This window comes from Dreissena polymorpha, chromosome 12 (genome assembly GCF_020536995.1).
Source record: "Dreissena polymorpha isolate Duluth1 chromosome 12, UMN_Dpol_1.0, whole genome shotgun sequence".
In the NCBI taxonomy this organism is placed as follows: Eukaryota; Metazoa; Mollusca; class Bivalvia; order Myida; family Dreissenidae; genus Dreissena; species Dreissena polymorpha.
In genome coordinates this window covers 23,323,237-23,343,781 of record NC_068366.1, presented here as the reverse complement: position 1 = coordinate 23,343,781, position 20,545 = coordinate 23,323,237, and the positions used below count along the sequence as shown (strand labels likewise).

The following is a 20,545-nucleotide window of genomic DNA, read 5'->3' as shown; positions in this document are numbered from 1 at the left end:
TTTAATGACGTAAGTGAATATACGCTGTACAAGATGTTTACCTCGTCGTCAAGGCAAATTACACACTACGTCAACACTATATGAGTACATTCGCAAAGGGAGATAATACCATGTACGTTTGGTTCCCGTTATATCCGATTAATTCGTAAGCAAGCCAGTCAATACCACAGGTCAGTGTGACCTTTCCGCGATCTGTCAGTGCTAAAAGCTACGCAAGAGTTTGAAGCAATCTGTCAACATCTACACACATTACTTGGAATGAAAACAGAGTATCCAGATATACAACAGGTGATTTCGTTTTTATTTTATTGTTAATTATCTCAAAATGTTTCAATTAAAATTTGTTGAAGGAGCCAAACCAGGCCAGCCTATAAAAAGGAAAAAAAATGAGAATGAAAAAAATGAGGAAAACAAAAAGCGTTGGTCAAAATATGAGGAAAAAAGGAATGACAGGCCTTTTAAAGAGTCATGGAAAGAAGGGAGATCGTGGCTAAATTTTGATGAAAGTAAAGGGGCCATGACCTGCTTTACATGCATTGAGTTTTATGGAACAAAAAGCATAGGTTCTGGGCTGAAAGGATGCAACACCTTCCTCACTGGTAGCACCAATTTGAAAAAATCAGCTGTCAGTGACCATGAGCTGAGCAAAGCCCACATTGACGCTACGGCAAACATAGCTGCTAAATGTAGTGATAGTGCAGCTATTGCCAGTTCACAAGCTGGTAAAGCCATGCTATCACTACATTTATCAGAGCGCCAGCGGTTGATGCATTTGTTTAGAAATGCCCATGCTGTGGGAAAAAAAGGCCGCCCCATAACAGATTACACATGGCTTTGCAATGTCACTGAAGCCAATGGTGTTGACCTTGGCTAAACCTATCGCAATGGAAAAGCTGCTCTTGCGTTTCTTTCTTACATTGCAGGTGCCGAAAAAGACAAGACGGTAACTATGATGGAAGCAGCCAAGGGTTTTTCGTTGCTCATCGACGGAACAACAGACTTTTCTGGTTACGAACAGGAGTGTGTATTTGTAAGGGCTGCAATTAATGGACATGACTTTGTGCAAGAAAGCTTTTTGACCATTGGCTCCCCAAGTAGCACAACAGCGGGTGATCTAAAGGCTTTTGTCGATGATGTACTGGTGGAAAACGGCCTTGAGAAAGGTATAGAATATTGTTACCAGCAAAGCTGACAATTTGGAAAACAATACCACCAGTTTCATTTTACAATCATGAAACCCTTTGGGTATTGAGTTACATGATTACAATCCAAAATTATGCACTCAGTAGCCAAAAGTTGTTCTTTGAATACTTCATGTAGATGTTTATAGGGGGTATAACAAAAACTTAATGGCAAATGGACTCGTCCTAATTTGTATCTCTACTCAATCATTATGTCATAAAATCATGTCAGATATAATGCAAAAAACACATCAAACTCTATTAACATATAATTAAAATGAATCTTAATATTTCAGAAAAGCTGATCGGATTAGGTTATGATGGGGCAGCAAACATGGTAGGGGTACGCAATGGTTTAGCTGCAAAGCTCAAACAGGATATCGGCGTACATTTCGTAAATATTCATTGCTTCAACCGTCTAGAACTGGCCTGGCATGACACCATATAACAAAACAAAACTCATGATAAGCTGATTACTTTGCTGACTGGACTTTATTTTATGTATCACAAACAGTACAAAAACAAACAAGAGTTCCGCGGTCGGAGATGACCGCATTGAAGCCGGATTTTTGATTTAAATGACAGGAAAGTACCTTTCGTGTTTTTGTCAATGCAATACTTAAATTACTGAAATATTGTTCAAAGGTCAAAATGAAATGTAAGTACTTTTCAAGGCATGAGCAAACCTTGTGTTATGTTTTGAATGCATGCATATACATGAACAACAATAACATTTAAGGTCACAAATATGAACTTGAATTGACAATTAGGAAAGTTTGATCTCAATTTTTTTATTAGCAAATTAGTAACATATTGTTTGAAGTTTCCATCAATTTCATTATCAAATGTAAGAAAATAAACTTTAACATTTTTACATTCAAGGTCACAGTGACCTTGACCTTCAAATGAATGACCTTGAAATGTCCAGTGGTTACTTACTAGTTCTGGCCAACCTTCATGTCAAGTTTCAAGACTCTAGGTCCAAGCATACCAAAGTTATAACAACTTTAACATTTTTATATTGAAGGTCACAGTGACCTTCACCTTCAAATGAATGACCTTGAAATGACCAGTGGTCATCTGTTAATCCTGGCCAACCTTCATGTCAAGTTTGAAGACTCTAGGTCCAAGCATACCAAAGTTATACCATGAAATAAGAACTTTAACATTTTTACATTCAAGGTCACAGTGACCTTGACCTTCAAATGAATGACCTTGAAATGACCAGTGGTTACTAACTAGTTATGGCCAACCTTCATGTCAAGTTTCAAGACTCTAGGTCCAAGCATACCAAAGTTATAACAACTTTAACATTTTTTATATTGAAGGTCACAGTGACCTTGACCTTCAAATGAATGACCTTGAAATGACCAGTGGTCATCTGTTAATCCTGGCCAACCTTCATGTCAAGTTTGAAGACTCTAGGTCCAAGCATACCAAAGTTATACCATGAAAGGTCCAAGCATACCAAAGTTATAACAACTTTAACATTTTTTATATTGAAGGTCACAGTGACCTTGACCTTCAAATGAATGACCTTGAAATGACCAGTGGTCATCTGTTAATCCTGGCCAACCTTCATGTCAAGTTTGAAGACTCTAGGTCCAAGCATACCAAAGTTATACCATGAAATAAGAACTTTAACATTTTCGAGCACGCCGCCCGCCCCCCCGCCCGCCCCCCCGCCCGCCCGCCCGACAACATCAATCTATAAGCCGAGATTTTTTCGAAAAAAATCCGGCTAAAAAGGATTAATGAACGCTTTCACTGCTGTACAAGTTAAACCATTGATGCCTCCCAAAGCCACTGGTACCCGATGGCTGCCACATCTTGGCAAGGATGTTGATAGTTTGGTACACAACTTCAAAGCATACCATGCCCACCTATCAACTGTGAGTCACACCAACCCAAAGGCTGAAGGCCTGGCACGATTGCTTTTAAACATAAGAGCGTGGTCCCTTATGTCCTTTTTGTAAAGGTTTGATACAATGAACATTATTTGTGTAATGATTTTCAAATAAAATAGAAAAATCAAGTCGTAATAATCTTTCTTAATTATTTTTAATGCAAATAACAATGCTCAACAACTTATGTGACTTAAAGTTCGTTTAAGCATATCAACAACAAAATTATATCTAACACTAACAGGAACGTTTGGAGCCACTGAGCATCCTCTCATCCAAGCTGCAGCAAAGAGCAATAGCCCTTGCAGATGCCCAGATCTATGTGGAAACAGCTACCGAGATGGTGGATGAGCTGAGATCCACTATAACCGTAGTTTGTGGCTAACTTATTCTTTTTGCAATTTTTGAATATTTAAATTTACATCAAAAAAAGATAATTTTGCACATATGCCTCAGTCTGTATACTTTGGTTGGTTATCTCAGGCCATTGAAAAAAGTGAATGAGGTGGTGGAAAATAGAATCTACCAAGACATTCAGCTGCGGGGCCCAAAGGCAACTTTGACATTTATAGCCCCCCTCATTGATGGTGTTCTTGTGGCAATTAAAAGTCGTTTTTGCCTTGAGACAACATCTGAAATGACACTAGTCAAGGCAACCAAGATATTGTCCACAGAATCTTGGCCTTGCAAGAACCAAGATAAATTTCAAGGTCAAACCTGTTGCAGTTAGAGATGTTTTTTGCTGCAATTTTATGTAAAAACGTATTTTGTGTTAAAGTTCATTGTTTGTAAAAACAATATTTCTTTTATAAAGGTCCAGTTATAAACGGTACTTTCCCAATCAAGCGAAAATTCCCAAATTCCCAATCGGCATCTGAAAAAATCCCAATCGGCGTCCGAATTTTTTCTCAAAACGATCGAAAGTTTCGAAACAAAACCCAACTTTCGGCGAGCAAACAAAGAAAATCGTATAGTTGTGTGTAACCACGCGCTCAATTAATTTCGGGTTTTATTATTCAGCGTGTTCAATCAATAGATTCGTTACTGTTTCCGGTTCTTTTGTCAGGCAGCCAGCGTACTGTTTTACATCGGTTTGTAACCTTATCGTAGTTTGAAATGAGTCATAATAGCAAAAAAGAGTCATCAGGCAAGTGGATCCCGTTTACTGACGCAGTTTGGTTTCAAGATTTCAAACAATCTTTGCACGACCAATCGGAACCGTCTATCACAGGACACATTGACAGTACTAATGATGCTGTGCAGAGAGGGATTCCAGCAACTGAGTGATGATCAAACATCAAAGATTGTTGAAATTTTCAAAAAAATGAAAGAGAGAGACATTGCTTTATAAGAGATTAAAACAACTAGTAATTGATTTTGTGTGTTCTTTATAATATTTTGTTATTTATTATATATAATAAGACCCAAACTTCAAGACACGATTTTCCCAATTTAAGGATTTCACGACTCAATTTTTCCCAATTTTGAGGTTTTCACGACTCAATTTTTCCCAATTGGACCGGTACGGGTACTTTTCCCAATTTGACAAGGAAAATCGCTGGTGGAGTGTACCAGTTCATGGAGGACAACATTGAGTAAGAAAGGCACCAATACTTGCTGGAGGATTCGGTCTACCCCTGTAAACCCTGGCTCTTCACCCCATTTTTACGGCCTGATTGTGAACATCAACTTAACTTCAATATTATAAATTTATTAATAACAGGATTACAAGCTTGAGGGCCTGGGCACAGTCCTCTCAGTTGCCGCCTACAGCCAAGAAAACTGGGCAGCAGTAGAGCGTATTTTCGAGTCTCACTCGCAAGAGTCATTTGCTCTCAACGTAAGAATCTGTGCATCTTACATTTTCTGTTCCCTTAAATAATGAACAATTAAGATTTATTAACTGCTCGAAGAAACACATCTTTCATGTTTTACATACAAATGCTAATTTGATAATAAACAATTTGACACATTTTGGTGCAATGCTCATACCTGTACGAAATGTTCCGCCCGGAATTGGCACGGAATCGCAAACTAAATTCCGGGCGTAAAAAATATTTCCGAGCGTATTTTTCTATATATGATTTTAAGAAGAGGGGCGGATTCCGGGCGGATTCCGGGCGTAATCCGGGCGGAAAACAGGGGCGAAATATGTAAATGAGGTGGGACGGAATTTTAAATTACGGGCGGAAAGCAGTTTATGGGCGGAATTCAGATTACAGGCGGAATGTTAAAATTACGGGCGTAACTTAGATTAAGGGCGTAATTAAGATACCGGGCGGAAATCGGATTACATGCATATTGTAAATATACCCATATAAGGACAGGCCATTTGAAAAAACAAAAGGTGATCGCAAAAGCTCACCATGAGCACTTTGTGCTCAGGTTAGCTAAAAACTAGTCAAAAATATGACAAGATACATTTAACATAGTATCTTTATTTTAATTTTAAGATAATACATTTTAAAAACATGGATCACCATTTTATACTTCTGCAAATGCGGAACAAATGCTGAAAATCCCCGCATTTTTCCGCAGTCACAAAAAATGTGGAACTTATGCGGAAAATTTACGCATTTTCGTTCCGCATTTTGATGATACTTTTAAGATAAAATGTAGCTTTTAAAGACAAACAACAAAAATATTCAATATATATACATAAAAAATAATTTGATAGACATGCACTTTTTAAAAAACAAACTGTTCTTATACAAGCCAAAAATAAAAAAGTTCACTCTTTCACACTGAATGCGTTTTTTAAACTGCTTTCTTGAGTAGGAATTCCTCTCTATCACAGTATTGTTCAGGTCCACGATTCTCCCCCATCCTATGTCATAATCTGAAATGCAACTTGATATTTAGTACAACTACAGTTCACCAATTGCAAATACTGTTAACAGCTTATGTAGAATTAATTGCTTTTTCAAACTTTTTATCTAATCCAGGGCCCCTGAGCTAGGATTTGAAAAAGACAGGGTCCAAACTTGGCAACTAAGTACACTTTTGAACGTGCTTGGATATTTATCCCTGTGGAATATTTCAAACAACATGTGCTATATATGCGCATATTATTTAATATTACATGCATTTTCATTTAAAAATTATTTTTTTTAATTGATAAAACTAGTTTTAACTGTTAAAATAAAATAAATTGAAAAAGACAGGGTTCAAACTTGGCAACTAAGTACACTTCTGAACGTGCTTGGATATTTATCCCTGTGGAATATTTCAAACAACATGTGCTATATATGCGCATATTATTTAATATTACATGCATTTTCATTTAAAAATTATTTTTTTTAATTGATAAAACTAGTTTCACTGTTAAAATAAAATTAGTTTATTGAAAATTCATTGAATATTCTGTAAAATAATGTGATCAGAACCAATTAAAAACATGTTGGGGGTCAAAGGGGGCATGTTTGGATCTTAGTGCGGCAAGGTACTGAGACACTCTGTTATTGACAGGCCTAGCCCTAAGAGGATCACTAATCGTATAATTCGAATTAATCTTTATTTTGAACTTAACTATTTCAAACTAATAATACAATAACTTGTATAGTAAAATTGTGATTTACCTATCAACAAATCCAGCTTTCCTTTGTCAAGGACCGCTTTGTGCTCATCATCCGGGCGCGCACACAGAGCAAATATAAAAAAGTCCATTTTTTCACAACATGTTTTTTTCAACAGTCTGTGCTTTCTTGCAAACAAATTCTTCAATTTGTGATGTGGCTTTTGAGGTCCGAGATGGGAAAATTTGTTATGCCACCAGCAACCTTTCTCCCTAATGCTATGACATAATCTGAAAATGAAATATTAATTTAAGTACTTACTATATATTTTAAAGAAATTTGTGTATTTCATTTTAGTTTCAAACTGTGTAGTTTTTCCTTCAGATGCCCGTCTACTTTTCATCATCCTTTTACATTTCCCACTGGGACAGTACACAAATACAATTACAATTATATCAGTTAATAATCTATATAATAGAGGAATGAAGGAGTAAAAATACAAACCTTTTATGCTGTTCTGCAGTATTCCAAAAACACAGGAATTTGGTGAGACCAAATCACAGTTAAACCTGAGCCAATTTGAACCTCTTTTGCAACAAACTTATTTTTCATTTCCACATTATGTGTATCAAATACAAATTGTTTTTGACACAGTACTCCCTGCAAGACATTTTCTTTCACTACAGTATAGTCCTCATTTTGCTTAAGCATTATACTGACAATTTAGTTCCGAGTCAGTAATTTGCTTAACCGCTCTAATGTTTTCAAACAGCAACTTCTACCACTCACTTCCTGTACCACTGAACCAATCCACTGAAGCCAGGTAAGCCCAGATGGTTTTGAACATGTACAGATGTGACTCAGCATTTGGTGAATATTGAATGGGCAGCACAATACCTGAGATCAACTCAGCTGGTTGTCAGTGTTTATCTGAGTGTTCATGTTTATGGTCTTTTCAGACTGGGGAAATCTTAACTACTATAAAAAAAATAATTTAAAGAGTAACATGGAGAGAAACTGCATTCATATTGATGATATAAACAAATAATATTAAACTAGACTGTTGTGTATTTAATGTTAAAGGAAACCTTAAAACAAGGGACAAAATTGTCACAAAACCAGGTTTTCATTGTGAAAAAAAAATCTGATAAAGGGAGAAAACTCAAACTGAACTTTTGAAATGACCAAAAAAAATTAACCCCCTTTGTAAGTTTTTTTTTTTTTTTAAATCTATTTTTAGTCGTGGCGACCTTGACATTGGAGATATTGACGTGATTCTTTCGTGGGACACACCGTCCCATGATGGTGAACAAATGTGCCAAATGATTTTAAAATCTCACAATGAATGACATAGTTATGGCCAGGACAAGCTCATTTATGGCCATTTTTGACCTTTGAACTCAAAGTGTGACCTTGACCTTGGAGATATCGACGTAATTATTTCGCGCGACACACCTTCCAATGATGGTAAACAAATGTGCCAAATGATTTTAAAATCTGACGATGAACGACATAGTTATGTTTCGGACAAGCTCATTTATGGCCATTTTTGACCTTTGAACTCAAAGTGTGACCTTGACCTTGGAGATATCGACGTAATTATTTCGCGCGACACACCGTCCAATGATGGTGAACAAATGTGCCAAATGATTTTAAAATCTGACAATGAACGACATAGTTATGGCCCGGACAAGCTTATTCCGCCAGCCCGCCAGCCCGCCAGCCAGCCAGCCAGCCCGCCAGCCAGCCAGCCCGCCAGCCCGCCCGCATTCGCCAATCTAATAACCAGTTTTTTCCTTCGGAAAACCTGGTTAATGATGAAAACATTACCAAGTCTTGTTCTTTATTAAACTTTACAGTCATTATTGTAATTATGAAATAATTATTAAAAAGGAGCAACATTTTCAAAAAAGAAGAAGAATTAAAGGTCGGTGAATTAAAAAATAATGCAAATAGATTTTTAATGCACCAGGTCATCCCTCAGACTTAAAATTATAAGTGGAAACTGTAAAAGTCAGCAATAGATAAAATATATTGAATTAAAATGTGTTATTGTTATCTCCTATTTTTTTTACCAGCAATATTGCCAATAATAATGCAAAATCTAAGAGTATAATTCATGATCACAAGTTCACAAGTCTGTCTCCTTTTCAGCTTTTCACAAATTAACTATAAAAATACTACAAAATATGTTTTAGAATCTGAACATGAAAATCATAAATTAGATCAAAGCTTTATGCTGAATTAATTATACTGTGACTGAAATAGTTGTGTCTATAATGAATGTTCATTGATTGTACAAATGTATAAATACAATTAAATATTTTTATTTAAAAACGTTTATTTAAAGTTATCAGTAACTGGTAATATTTTGTTCAGTACTTTGGTTTAAATTAAATTTATTAAGTTATTGTTCAGCTTCATAGAAATTTGCTAAGTCCAATATTACTCTCTGTAAAAACTACTAAGTTCAAAATTCCGTCATGTGGCTTCACAAATATTTTATAAGTATGAAATTCTGCCCCACGAAAGAAACAAAGTGCAAAATTCCGTCCACAAATCTCCATCATACAAATTCTAAGTATAAAAATACGCCCGGATTTGTTTTACGCCCGGAAAAAACAGTTGAATTACGCCCAGAAATAATTTTAGTTCCGGGCGTAAAACTCATTCCGCCAGTTGTACGGGCGTAATTCCAACATTACGTGCCAATTCCGCCCCGATTACGCCCGGAATCCGCCCCATTATTTCGTACGGGTTATCTTATTATCCCCCGCCGAAGGCAGAGGGATATTGTTTTTGCGTTGACATATGTTAGTATGATTTGGTCAGTTCAGAGTTGTATCCTTTAAGTGATGGTGAAAGATATCAGTTCATTGAATGTAATTATGTTCTTGTTTAATTTTTAGTTATTCAGACAGCTGCAGGGTGTCCAAGACAAATCAAGGACACCCTACTTAATCAAGGCAGTTGGGACATCTGGATTAAAAGTTGCCACAGAAATTGCAAAAGATAAAAGAAAGTAAGGTTATGTCAACATTGAAGTCCATCAGTTTTTCAGTTTTATTAACCAAGCTGAAGGTGGGGCATATTGTTATGGCCTTGGAAATCTTTATGTCGTCTGGAGCTGTTCATGTGTCAAGATCAATTTTGTAATAAGGAGTTTTGCCCCATAACTTCGCAGTTGGTAATATTTTTGTCATAAACTTTACCTCACTTGCAATTCATGTATGCACAGTTGATTCAAAGACTATTAAATACATAATGGTGAAATACATGGTTTTACACTAAACACAAACTATAACACACCATTAATTAATTTCATTGTTTTCGATTAATTTTAAATAGCCAGCCACTCAGATATTTGTGTCAATACTTGAAATCCCATTTCAACCACCAATGTTTTTACATAAGAGAACACATGAAGCAATTAGCTGTGGCCACATTAAAGATGGGGACGTGGGAAGATATTTAGGAGACATATACGTTGTCAGACAAGATGATAGAGTTCACTGGTATGCTTATTTAGTAAAGGTTATAATTTGGAGGAAAAATAGCCTTTTAAAAATAATGGCTTATTTGAAATTATTAATCCTCTGATAACTAAAATTGTATTCATTTTATAATGCTTGACATATCATAAAATATATTTTTTACTTTCCTAAGAATTAGACAATTAGACCCTGAAAATCCTAGCCTGAAGTCTGCTTAAAAATATTTAACAGATCCCTATTTCATACACAACTGTATGTTTCCTTGATCCTACAAATCCTTACTTCAAAACTTGTTTTAAGTATATGCTTTCAAATTTCCAAAAAACATATGCAATTTTTGTGGCAAGTTAAAATTGCCTAGCCCCTTCATACATGATATAGCAAGAGTACACATAGAGGATGCATGGACAATGATATTTAATTTATATTTTTCAGTATGTTATTTAAAATATTCAATACAATTTCACCAACAAAAAAACCCTGACATTTTCAAAAAAAGGTTTTATCATGAGTTAACAGAGCAATTGTTCTTATAGTTAAATAACACTTATATAATTTAAAATAAATCAACAATATTATAAAACATATTATTCTATATCCAATAAATTCATCCAATCGGCATTCTTCATATGTACCACGTGACCGTCCAATATATTCCGGTATTGGATCCAAAAAGTCTGTATTTTTTCCATATTGGACAGTCGAGTACAACTGCACTAAGCAATTGTTTTATAACGATAAAAGCCGTTACAGAGAAAAAGTATCCGAATGTACTAAAATGGACTCACACGGACGCTTGTCTTGAAAATAGCATAGATGCAATTAAAGCATTTTAAAATCAAAATTAAAATGAAACAAAGAGCAGCAGAAAGGGATATAGAATAAAAAGCTTATTTGACGTTTAAACTGTACAGTACGTGATATTTTTGGATTCGCACACAGTTTTAAGTCATATTGGACTCGCCTAACGGCTCGTCCAAAATGACGTCAAACTGTGTGCTTGTCCAATTATATATCCGTATTGTACAGTGAAACGCCTAATAACCTATAAAAAAGGAAAGTTTTAGATAACAAAGTAGATGTCTTATTTCTTGAATATCAATAACATTTTTATTATTACAGGTGACTTATCAACCCTTCAAGGACGTGCACGTTATTGAACCCACGTTGAGAAATTGTCCAACAACGACGATAATGCATGGACAGTAACAATAACTGTGGAAAAGAAATGGAATTGAAGTGCCATTGCAGCCACAAGTTCTACAAAAGTTCACTGACAAAATTATTTAAACAGTGCAAAAAAATGTCTATGATTATGAAGAATAAATAGATAGATGAAATTTGTTGGATTCGGTGGATTATCAATTTTAAGTCACAAGTGATCATGTGGGTGATCCACTCGTGAAAATACATTCTTTCTATGATCACGAGTGAATTAAAAATGATTTTCCACAGAATAAAACAAATTTTATTTTCATTTCATTTTTTTTTTCAACGTTTATTGAAATCGTAAACTAGTTTTGCTAAAGAATTTCGCTGGAATAATGACTGTTATTTTTCACTGTTTGAAACAACGAATTATCAGTTTTAATTCACTGATATTTATGCCCCACTTCGAAGAAGAGGGGGTATATTGTTTTGCACATGTTGGTCGGTCCGTCTGTCCATCTGTAGGACCTTCCACTAAATGGTTTCCGGATGATAACTCAAGAACACTTATGGCCTAGGATCATGAAACTTCATATGCACATTGATCATGACAGGTAGATGACCCGTATTGATTTTGAGGTCAAAGGTCACGGTCTAGACAATGTTGGGGGTGGGGGAATATGTCTCTGACCGCGGAACACTTGTTCTCTATAAACTTCCCAAAAGCATTAAATAAATAATATCATATTGGACTGACACACATGTAGTGCAAGGCTTCCTATGAATTTGTTAACAAGTTGTGGCTGAAACTGCACTTCCATATGCATGTGTAAATTAAGAAACTCCAAAAAACATGATCAGGATAGAAATCCTTAGCATAAACCAGCATTATTGAGTGCATACTAGGCAGTGGAAAATTCTCATATAAACTAATCTGGTGATAATTGTTTATGACATATGGGACATAATTGTAACACTCTCGTGTAGAGCTAAAATAGTAGAATGGGATTTCCGCATAAACATGTGTTTGTTATGTCCAGTCGTCGAAATTCGCGCTAGTCCGACAGCAAAAAACTAGTATTATTCCTTTCAGGCTTGTAGAAAATCCAATATTACAAGCCCGACGTACTTGTAAAATTTAAAAAACAGATAACGAGTTCCACTTTCAATTTCAATATTTGTAAACAAAGTTTTGAGCCGCTTATATCAACTGCCGCTCATTTCTTTAACACCTTGCGCACAAGTGCTGCGCAATCAGCCGATAATTGGATTACTGCGCATAAAGAGCATGGTTTTGTGTTCCCTGATTACTATCATGGCGTTCGGGACACAGAGAGTAATAAAGAAGAAAGCCAGGGGGGGGGGAGGGCGATACCGAGGAGAAATGCGAATCTGAGGTAACTGTGATTGACGCATTTGTCAACTGGCTTTTTGTAGAATAACCTGGCACTTAATTGCTTATTTATTTTCTGGTGGTTCAAGTTTGCTCTCTTTCACATTGATAGATTGGATACAGCTCTGTTAATTTTTTAATTAAATTTTTATGTACATATTTATAATTGTGAGTAGCTTGAAATCCGTGGGTGAAATAAATTTCTTCCTATTTCAGGATCCAAAAGAGGCTGGCTCAGATGACGAGGAAGCTGACTTGGACAAGGATGAAATTAATAAGAGAGTTGTATTGTATTCTAAAGATTGAATAAATGAATGATTCATTGGATGTTTTATGTTATGTTTATCTGCACTTAAAATAAAATGTTTGAGCTAGTAAAATCTGACTTGGGCTAGTACAAATTCCCATATTACTAGCCCGACTTGCTTGTAGATTTAAATCTGAATTTCAATGACTGTATGTCAATTTCAAAAATTTGATAAAAACATTATTTTTACAAAAAATGTTGACTTAATATTTTAACAGTTGATGTATGTCACCTTAATAAACACAAAAATGGAAAAAAGTAAAAATTTATAAAAATGTCAGTTACATGACTTATTACATTCAGTAGGCGAAATGTAAATTTTCAGTAAAAAAAAAACACTATGAAACACATTATGTATTGATCCTCATTGTTAATACTGCAAGATTGCTAATTTATTTGTCTTTTTATGTGTGATTTGATGCACTATGATTATTTGCATAACTAATGACCATTTTTCAAAGAACAAACATGTTTACAATAAAATGATTCTAGCATTTTTACTTTTTAAACCAGCCAGAAATAAGGTGACCTTTTAGAAACATTATTGACATTAATACCTTAATTTTGAAAACTGCATGTTGTTCTTCAAAACCATAATTATATGTAATGAAACCTAATGTACAAGTCTCGATACATGTCAAAAACTTTCCAAATGAAGTAAAACAGGGAAAACAATAAAATAATTGACTTTGCATAATGAAAATTGTTGCTTATTTATGAAATGAGGCATCCAGATGTGTTGAAAAATATACAACAACAGCATAGTTTTTTATGCTTTTTGATGGTTTACAGTGAAATATGTGTGACATAAAATGTATATTTCACTGTTCAAACAGTGAAAAGTATCAATATTTTTCACTGTTATTTTTTTTTTTAATCCTGATCTTCTACAGTAAATGCAACGGCCCACAAATGACGTCTGGCTCAAAATTGTGAAATGACATAGCATCATATAACTCGTGTTCCAGCAGAATTTTTCAATAAACATGGATTTTATAGCAGTGAGTTTGTCAACTGGGGTATAAAATAATAAGAAAATTTGTTAGTTTCAATAGACTGTCGATTTGTATTCGCTGGTGATCATAAAAAGTATATATTTTCACTTCGCCAAACACAAAAAAAATAATTTCAATTTCTATGATCACTTCACCAAACCAACAAATATCCTATCTATATTTCACATACTCATTCAGCATAAATCGATTGCATATTGTTTGTTCATACATATATGAGCAAATATTGCTAATGGAGCCTGATCCATGCATGTTTAGTGTCAAGCAAAGGGGTTTTTGCCCATGCGGTGTATGAGCAAAGGGGGTTTGCCCATGCGGTGTATGAGCAAAGGGGGTATTCCCATGCGGTGTATGAGCAAAGAGGGTTTACCCAGGCGGTGTATGAGCAAAGGGATTTGCCCATACGGTGCATGAGCAAAGGGGTCCTATGCCCATGTGGTGTATGAGCAAAGGGAGTTTGCCCATACGGTGTATGAGCAAAAAAGGTACAGTACACTCCACGCGTTTTCCCCAATTTCCCTCGCTACTCCGCGGGAATTGACCTGGAGGGAGATTAAGAAAATCCCGTGGTACGCGGCGTTTGCATGATTTTGGACGCGGCGGTTAACGATCGGCAAAACTGATAAGCCGAAGCGGTGGCCCTCGGCGTTGGCAACGCGGGGGAAACTCCGCGTTTTACGAGATAACGATCAATTTAGTTGTGTTTGTCTTCCTGATTTTCAAATAAAATTACATTTATTACAAGTACATACATGTACATGTAGTATAATATTTACAATAAAAAACAAAAAACAACCAAGATAGATTGATCCCGACGTGGTTGTAGAAGTAGTTGTTGTTGTATAGAAAACTCGTTGATTTACGACAAACAAAACGTCATCTTTTAACTAATACACTGCAACGCCGATATATCGCGGTTGGTGGGGTCCAAAGATGGCAAGCGCGATATATCCGGCGCGTGATATAGAGATTGTAGCTCAAGAAATGTCTAACTTAATCGTATCCGCGATTAATTTGTCAAATTTCCCCAATGTTTTCATTTTATATGCGGCGCTGCTATATATTTGTATCGTAATTATTGCAAACCAATTCTTAGATGACATTTTCATAACTACAAACGTATCTGTATTAGTTTTGTCGTAAAACCAAAATGTTAATTATGTATTTTTTTACTTTCAGGTACGATCGCTCGCGAATCAGCTTAAAGAAGAATTATTATTGTCAAATACGAGTTTACCGTTACAAATAGTCTTATAGAATACATAGGCTGCATGCCACTTTTGTTTACATTTGTTTTTATTTTATATTTACACGCATACCGAGATATCAAGCAAGAAGAATATGCAGTCTGAACAAAAATACATCGGACAATACGATTTTTTTTTTTAATTGTTTAATAAAGCATATGTACATGTTTATTTATATGGTGTTCATATGAACATATTCAAATACATTTACAAGAACGAACATTTATATAGATAAAAACAATTATATATACACATATTTACAAGAGCATACATATTCAAAACAAAATATACATCACTGTCTTTCAAAATTAAAAAAGTCAGTTAATTCCTTCTGTATCAAGGATGATCGTGCTTCTGAACTCGCACGGTAAAGTGCATTTCTAAAATGCATGACTTCAGCTGGGGTGCTTTTCGCAGATTTCTCTACCCAGCGTAACCCCACCTGAATGCAACGCACTACTTTTGCCATAGCAGGAATGGGCTCCTCGTCTTCTTCTTCTTGCTCCTCTTCTTTCGTTGATTCGGGTTCCGTCACTGTTTGTATTATCTGTTCGTCGGTAAGCACTGCTGATGTTTGTTCTTCGTCGTCCACTGTCAGCCACGTCTTGATGTCTTCTTCCGTCACTGGTCCCAGGGCTTGCTTGGCGTTGAGCATGTCGTGGTTGTTGAAACCATCGTAGTCCTCAACTCGTTGTTCGGCTTCCCTTATATCAGCTTCATCGAAGTCACTGTCACTGTCGGCTTGTTCACCGACAGCGTCACCCAGGCCTTTCCGCCAGCACGCTGCTATACAGGAGGCGGACACTTCGCTCCATGCCGTAGCGAACAGGTACATAGCGTCCTTGATTGTGACCTGCTTTAGATAGTCCATCAGGTTTTTGTCACTGTCTATTATGGCCATGATTAGTTGTCGCCTGTAGTTCCGTTTCGTTGTCAGAGCTCCAGATAAGGTTTTGTGAAATTCTTAAATTACTACCAGATTTTCAAAAATAATTCTTAACTCTGAAATTTTATTCTTAACGTTACTACTAAGTTTTGAAAAAGAATTCTTATTTTTTATGACCTAAAAATGGTTATTTTCATGCAAAAAAATCAAAATAAACATTCTAGCAACTTTATTTATACGAGTTCAACAGTGTCTTTTCAGTATTATACAATTTTATTTTTCAAATACCGTCATATGCCCAAACTGTGCTTAGATTGCATGTCTTAGATGAATTTTTACATATTTCACAATTAAAACGGGTCTCCCCTTCAATCTTTTCAACGATTAGCCACGGGACTTGTCCCTACCACTCGTTTAATTTTTTTTTGTGTTAAAGTTTGGACCCGTCGTGTCGCGTTTTTGTTTAGCTTTTCCGTCTGTGTCGGCAACTGAACATACAACATCGTTTAAGATCTTTTCTATAATGTCTTTCTAAACATTTAACTTCGGCTCACTTTGCGTACAATATGTTAAAAGCATGTTTTTGGACGCTTTGCAGTTTTTTAGGACGCTCTCTGGGCGCCGCCATTGTGTTTTGACAGATAGACCGTATATGCCGCTTTTATTGGAAAAAATGCGCTTTGTTAAACAAACCCGATAACCATTCTATATTAGCACCGCAAAGATCTTTAATACGCGAAAAGAACTCAATAAAAATCGATACGAACCGATGTAAAAATAATATTCGTAACTTGATTTTGTAATTCTTAATGGTACGACAAGATTTTAAAATAAATAGGTAACAGACTTGAAAATAATTCGTAATTACAAAAATACAACCCTTATCTGGAGCTCTGGTTGTGGATATTATTCCCATGTCACATGGCTGTATTTTAGATGTGGTATTCTTTGGCAGGAAAGACACAACTATCTGTCCATCCCGCGGACTATCTGTCCATCCCGCGACTTGAGATCCTTAGGATGGGCGGCGCAGTTGTCCACAAGAAGGAGCGCCTTCAGTGGGAGTTTCTTCTGACAAAGATACTTCCTAACTTCAGGCACAAACTTCTTGTGGAACCAGTCTTCAAATATTGCCCCCGTCATCCACGCGTTACTCGAGAAGTCGTAGTGGACTGGTAGCGTTTTTAGATTGACATGGTGGAAGCAACGCGGTTTTTCGTACTTCCCGATGATCAGTGGCTGGAGCTTGTGGGTACCCGACGCGTTGCAGCATAGCAGAGCGGTGAGTCTGTTCTTGCTTTGCTTGAAGCCGAGTGTTTTTTTATTGTCACTCGACTGTGCAAGGCTTTTGTCGGGTAGCATTTTGTAGTAGAGTCCCGTTTCGTCGCAGTTATATATCTGCGACGCAACGTAACCTTGATCTTCAATCATTTTTCGGAGCTCTTCCGGGTACGCTTCAGCCGCTTCTGTGTCTGCAGAACGCTCCTCACCCCGGATGGTTACTTGCTTTATACCATGGCAGTGTTTGAAGTTGCGCAACCATCCGGTGCTGCCCTCGAACGAGTTGTTTTCAGGGTGTAACATTTTGTTGAATTTTAGGGCCTGGTGTTGTATATTGGGGCCAGATATGGGCATACCTTCGGTACGCGCCTGTGTGAACCAGGTTATTACTGCTTTATCGAGTTCAGTATCATTAGCACCCTTAAACCGTTTGCGTTTCTGGTCTGGGGTGTCCATTTCCGATATTGCTGATCGTAGCTTTTCTTCATCTTTTAGCCACCCTCTTAGCGTACCTTCGGGGACACCTAATTCCTTCATTATCGATGTACTGGATTGACTAGCCTTTATCTTGTCTATAAACTCGATCTTCTCAACAATCGAGAACTGTTTACGTTTGCGTGTGACACTATTGCTCGTAGCCATATTTGCGATTTATTTCGTGTACAGAGACAGAATGACCAGTTGCGAAATTTAACACTTTATATACCAGTAAACTGCCATTATTACCTATGCAGTGACACGAATTGCTCATTTCTTAAGTGTTAAAAACAACCCCCTCCGAGTGCAAACAACGCTGTCACTTATCGATTTTTTTCACGCTTCATTGTGTGCCATAGTAAGCCGCGAAATATAGGGTGTTAATACTAGGTAGAACCGTTTTTTTGCTTAAGTTAGTGAATTCTCAGATTAAAACATGTCATTTAGTGATCATGCTTGTTGGAATTTTGGGATCCATAGCCAAAGCGCGATATATTGGACAACGCAATATACCGGTCCGCGATATATCGGCGTTGCAGTGTACTTACCAATCAATATAAATACAGTTTGCAACATTGTTTTTATTTTGATAATTTAATCCAAAGTTTTCATGTTAGCAGGTGATTTTCTATACTGAACATGTAAACAAATGACCAAGGACCCTAAAAATCTCGCAAATCTGTGTGAATTGACAGTTTGACGTAATCAAAGAAAAGCCGCTTCCTGTCTAAAGGCATAACTTACTCAAGTAAACACGTTCAACGAATGCATAAGGAATGGTTTTAATTGTCGGAACAAAGTCAATTCTCTGCTCGCTATTGCATTTATTTTCTCTTTGTAGGTAGGTTATTCCATTGATTGCTAAAAGAAGGTGGTAACTATTGAGTTGATAGTTGCATTTAATATTCACAGTTGTATTCTTGTTGCGTTGACATTCAAAACAATGTTTACCAGTAATTATGGACCAAATCGGCAAAGTGACATTCACACATGTTAATCCTTTTTGTCAAAACACCGCAGACAGCAGTCTACACAATAGGTCAGTAGGCAAGCTTTGCGTGTTTTCATAACGTCAAACATTTAAAATCCAGTTCCGCCAAGATGTCTTCTTTAATCAGTTTACAGTACAATTACTGTTAAAATAATTACTCTACTAAAATACCGTAACGATAAAGATTCAGCGTGTTCGATATGAAATTATTTTGGAGGAAATATCAACCTACAGTACAGCCAAAGCGGAACAAACGTATTTCGCGATCCGCGGCGGCAAGGCGAAACGAGTCGATGCCGCGTCAGTCGTTGAAGCCGCGTCAGTATGCGGCGGCAAGTCGCATTTCGCCACAAAACTTCGCATCTGTCCGCCGAGGCATGCCGCGGTCCGCGACATGATGCCGAGTCGATGCGATCATAAAATTATTTTTTTTAAATTATTAGTTACATGTAGTTAACAAATTTTGAAAGAACAATTATAATAATAATTAAAATCATAATAAATTTATTGTGCGCGGATTGTATTAGCATATACATGTAAGCATAGTTAATGTGTCCAATTATTAAGTTTGTTTCCCGCCCGTAGCGTATGTATTTCACACATAAACAAGGTCACGTAATTATGTTTTCGCACATACAAGTGGTCAAGGCTCCAGCATATGGTGGATTTATAAATTAATTGCATGTTGATTCCGCTATTATATTTTAGCTGAGAAAATTAGCAGTTTGAAGCCACATCAATAATCAAGACGGTGACGACGTATTTGTAGTTTTGTAAATTATCAGCTTATTACAACTTTTGTTTGAATATGCGTATATAAACACGTTTTATTTTGTTCATATTATACAGTTTATATCGCTACTAATTACCCGATAATCCCGTATATTCCAGTTTTAAAGCAAATGCTGGTAAATATTTACGATACACAAACATTCTCGATATTTCCTTAAGTATCAAATACATTTGGGCATTTGATACTATTTATAGAGATGATGAAATAACGTCTAATCGGGGCGTTTTTTTTCTCCACTGAACACGCGATTTACGCCTGACGTGATGTTCATGTATTTATACAACACAAAATACACCCAAACTTTCCAAACGACGTTCTACATGTCTGCATAATTTTCGCGCGCTTTTTATGAAACAAAGGATATTTCAGCACTGTTTATTTGACGCTAGAATTTGCCAAAGGACGCGTTAGCATTTAAATTCTGAAGTGTGTTTCGGATTACAAATATAATAATGATAATCGAACGAAACATAAACAGTTGCGTGTAATTAATTCTGCGCTACACATACATGTATGTACATGTAGGTGGATATCTTTTCACTCGATCCGCCGCGTACGTATGCGGCGGATTTACTCCGCGAAAGTACGCGAGGTTAATACAGACTCGGCGTCGTTGCGCGGATCGATGCCGAGTGCCACGGCGATACGCCGCGTGAACACACGATTCGGCCGCCGCGGACTAATAATCTGGCCGTGGCGTAGCCGCGGATTATGTTTGTGCCGCTTTGGCTGTACTGTATTCGCGATATAATTTTGTTAAATATACCAAAGAAACATTTAACCGAAATCAACAAAATTCAATGTTCTCTGCGCTACAAAGTTTGCATAAAAAAATCAATACACGCACGCTTTGCAGGAGTATACCTTAACCTTGTACATTGCAGCATAATTTTCGCGCGCTTTTGTCGGGAAAT

At 36.4% G+C, this 20,545-nt stretch overlaps 1 protein-coding gene and 3 long non-coding RNA genes across 5 annotated transcripts in view; 2 read left to right on the top strand and 2 right to left on the bottom strand.

The window, feature by feature from the left end:
* The window catches only part of LOC127852265 (uncharacterized), a 67,247-nt gene that overhangs the window by 21,577 nt on the left and 25,125 nt on the right, over positions 1 to 20,545 (bottom strand). The gene's annotated exons all lie outside the window — the stretch shown is intronic.
* LOC127852260 (uncharacterized) lies at positions 92 to 2,039 on the top strand. The gene is made up of 2 exons (XM_052386154.1): positions 92 to 1,163; positions 1,478 to 2,039. The coding sequence occupies exons 1-2, from the start codon at positions 950 to 952 to the stop codon at positions 1,627 to 1,629; spliced, it is 366 nt and encodes a 121-aa protein (XP_052242114.1). The 5' UTR covers positions 92 to 949; the 3' UTR covers positions 1,630 to 2,039.
* Positions 4,120 to 12,609, top strand: LOC127852262 (uncharacterized). Of its 2 annotated transcripts, XR_008036152.1 has the most exons (5): positions 4,120 to 4,176; positions 4,809 to 4,925; positions 9,510 to 9,622; positions 10,015 to 10,115; positions 11,217 to 12,609. It is a non-coding gene; the product is annotated as an uncharacterized LOC127852262 (long non-coding RNA). The 2 variants fall into 2 exon arrangements; XR_008036151.1 differs by lacking the exons at positions 4,120 to 4,176; positions 10,015 to 10,115 and having other exon boundaries at positions 4,431 to 4,925.
* On the bottom strand, positions 5,777 to 7,222 carry LOC127852264 (uncharacterized). Its single transcript, XR_008036154.1, has 3 exons — positions 7,105 to 7,222; positions 6,664 to 6,890; positions 5,777 to 5,924 (listed from the first exon to the last, which is right to left on the bottom strand). It is a non-coding gene; the product is annotated as an uncharacterized LOC127852264 (long non-coding RNA).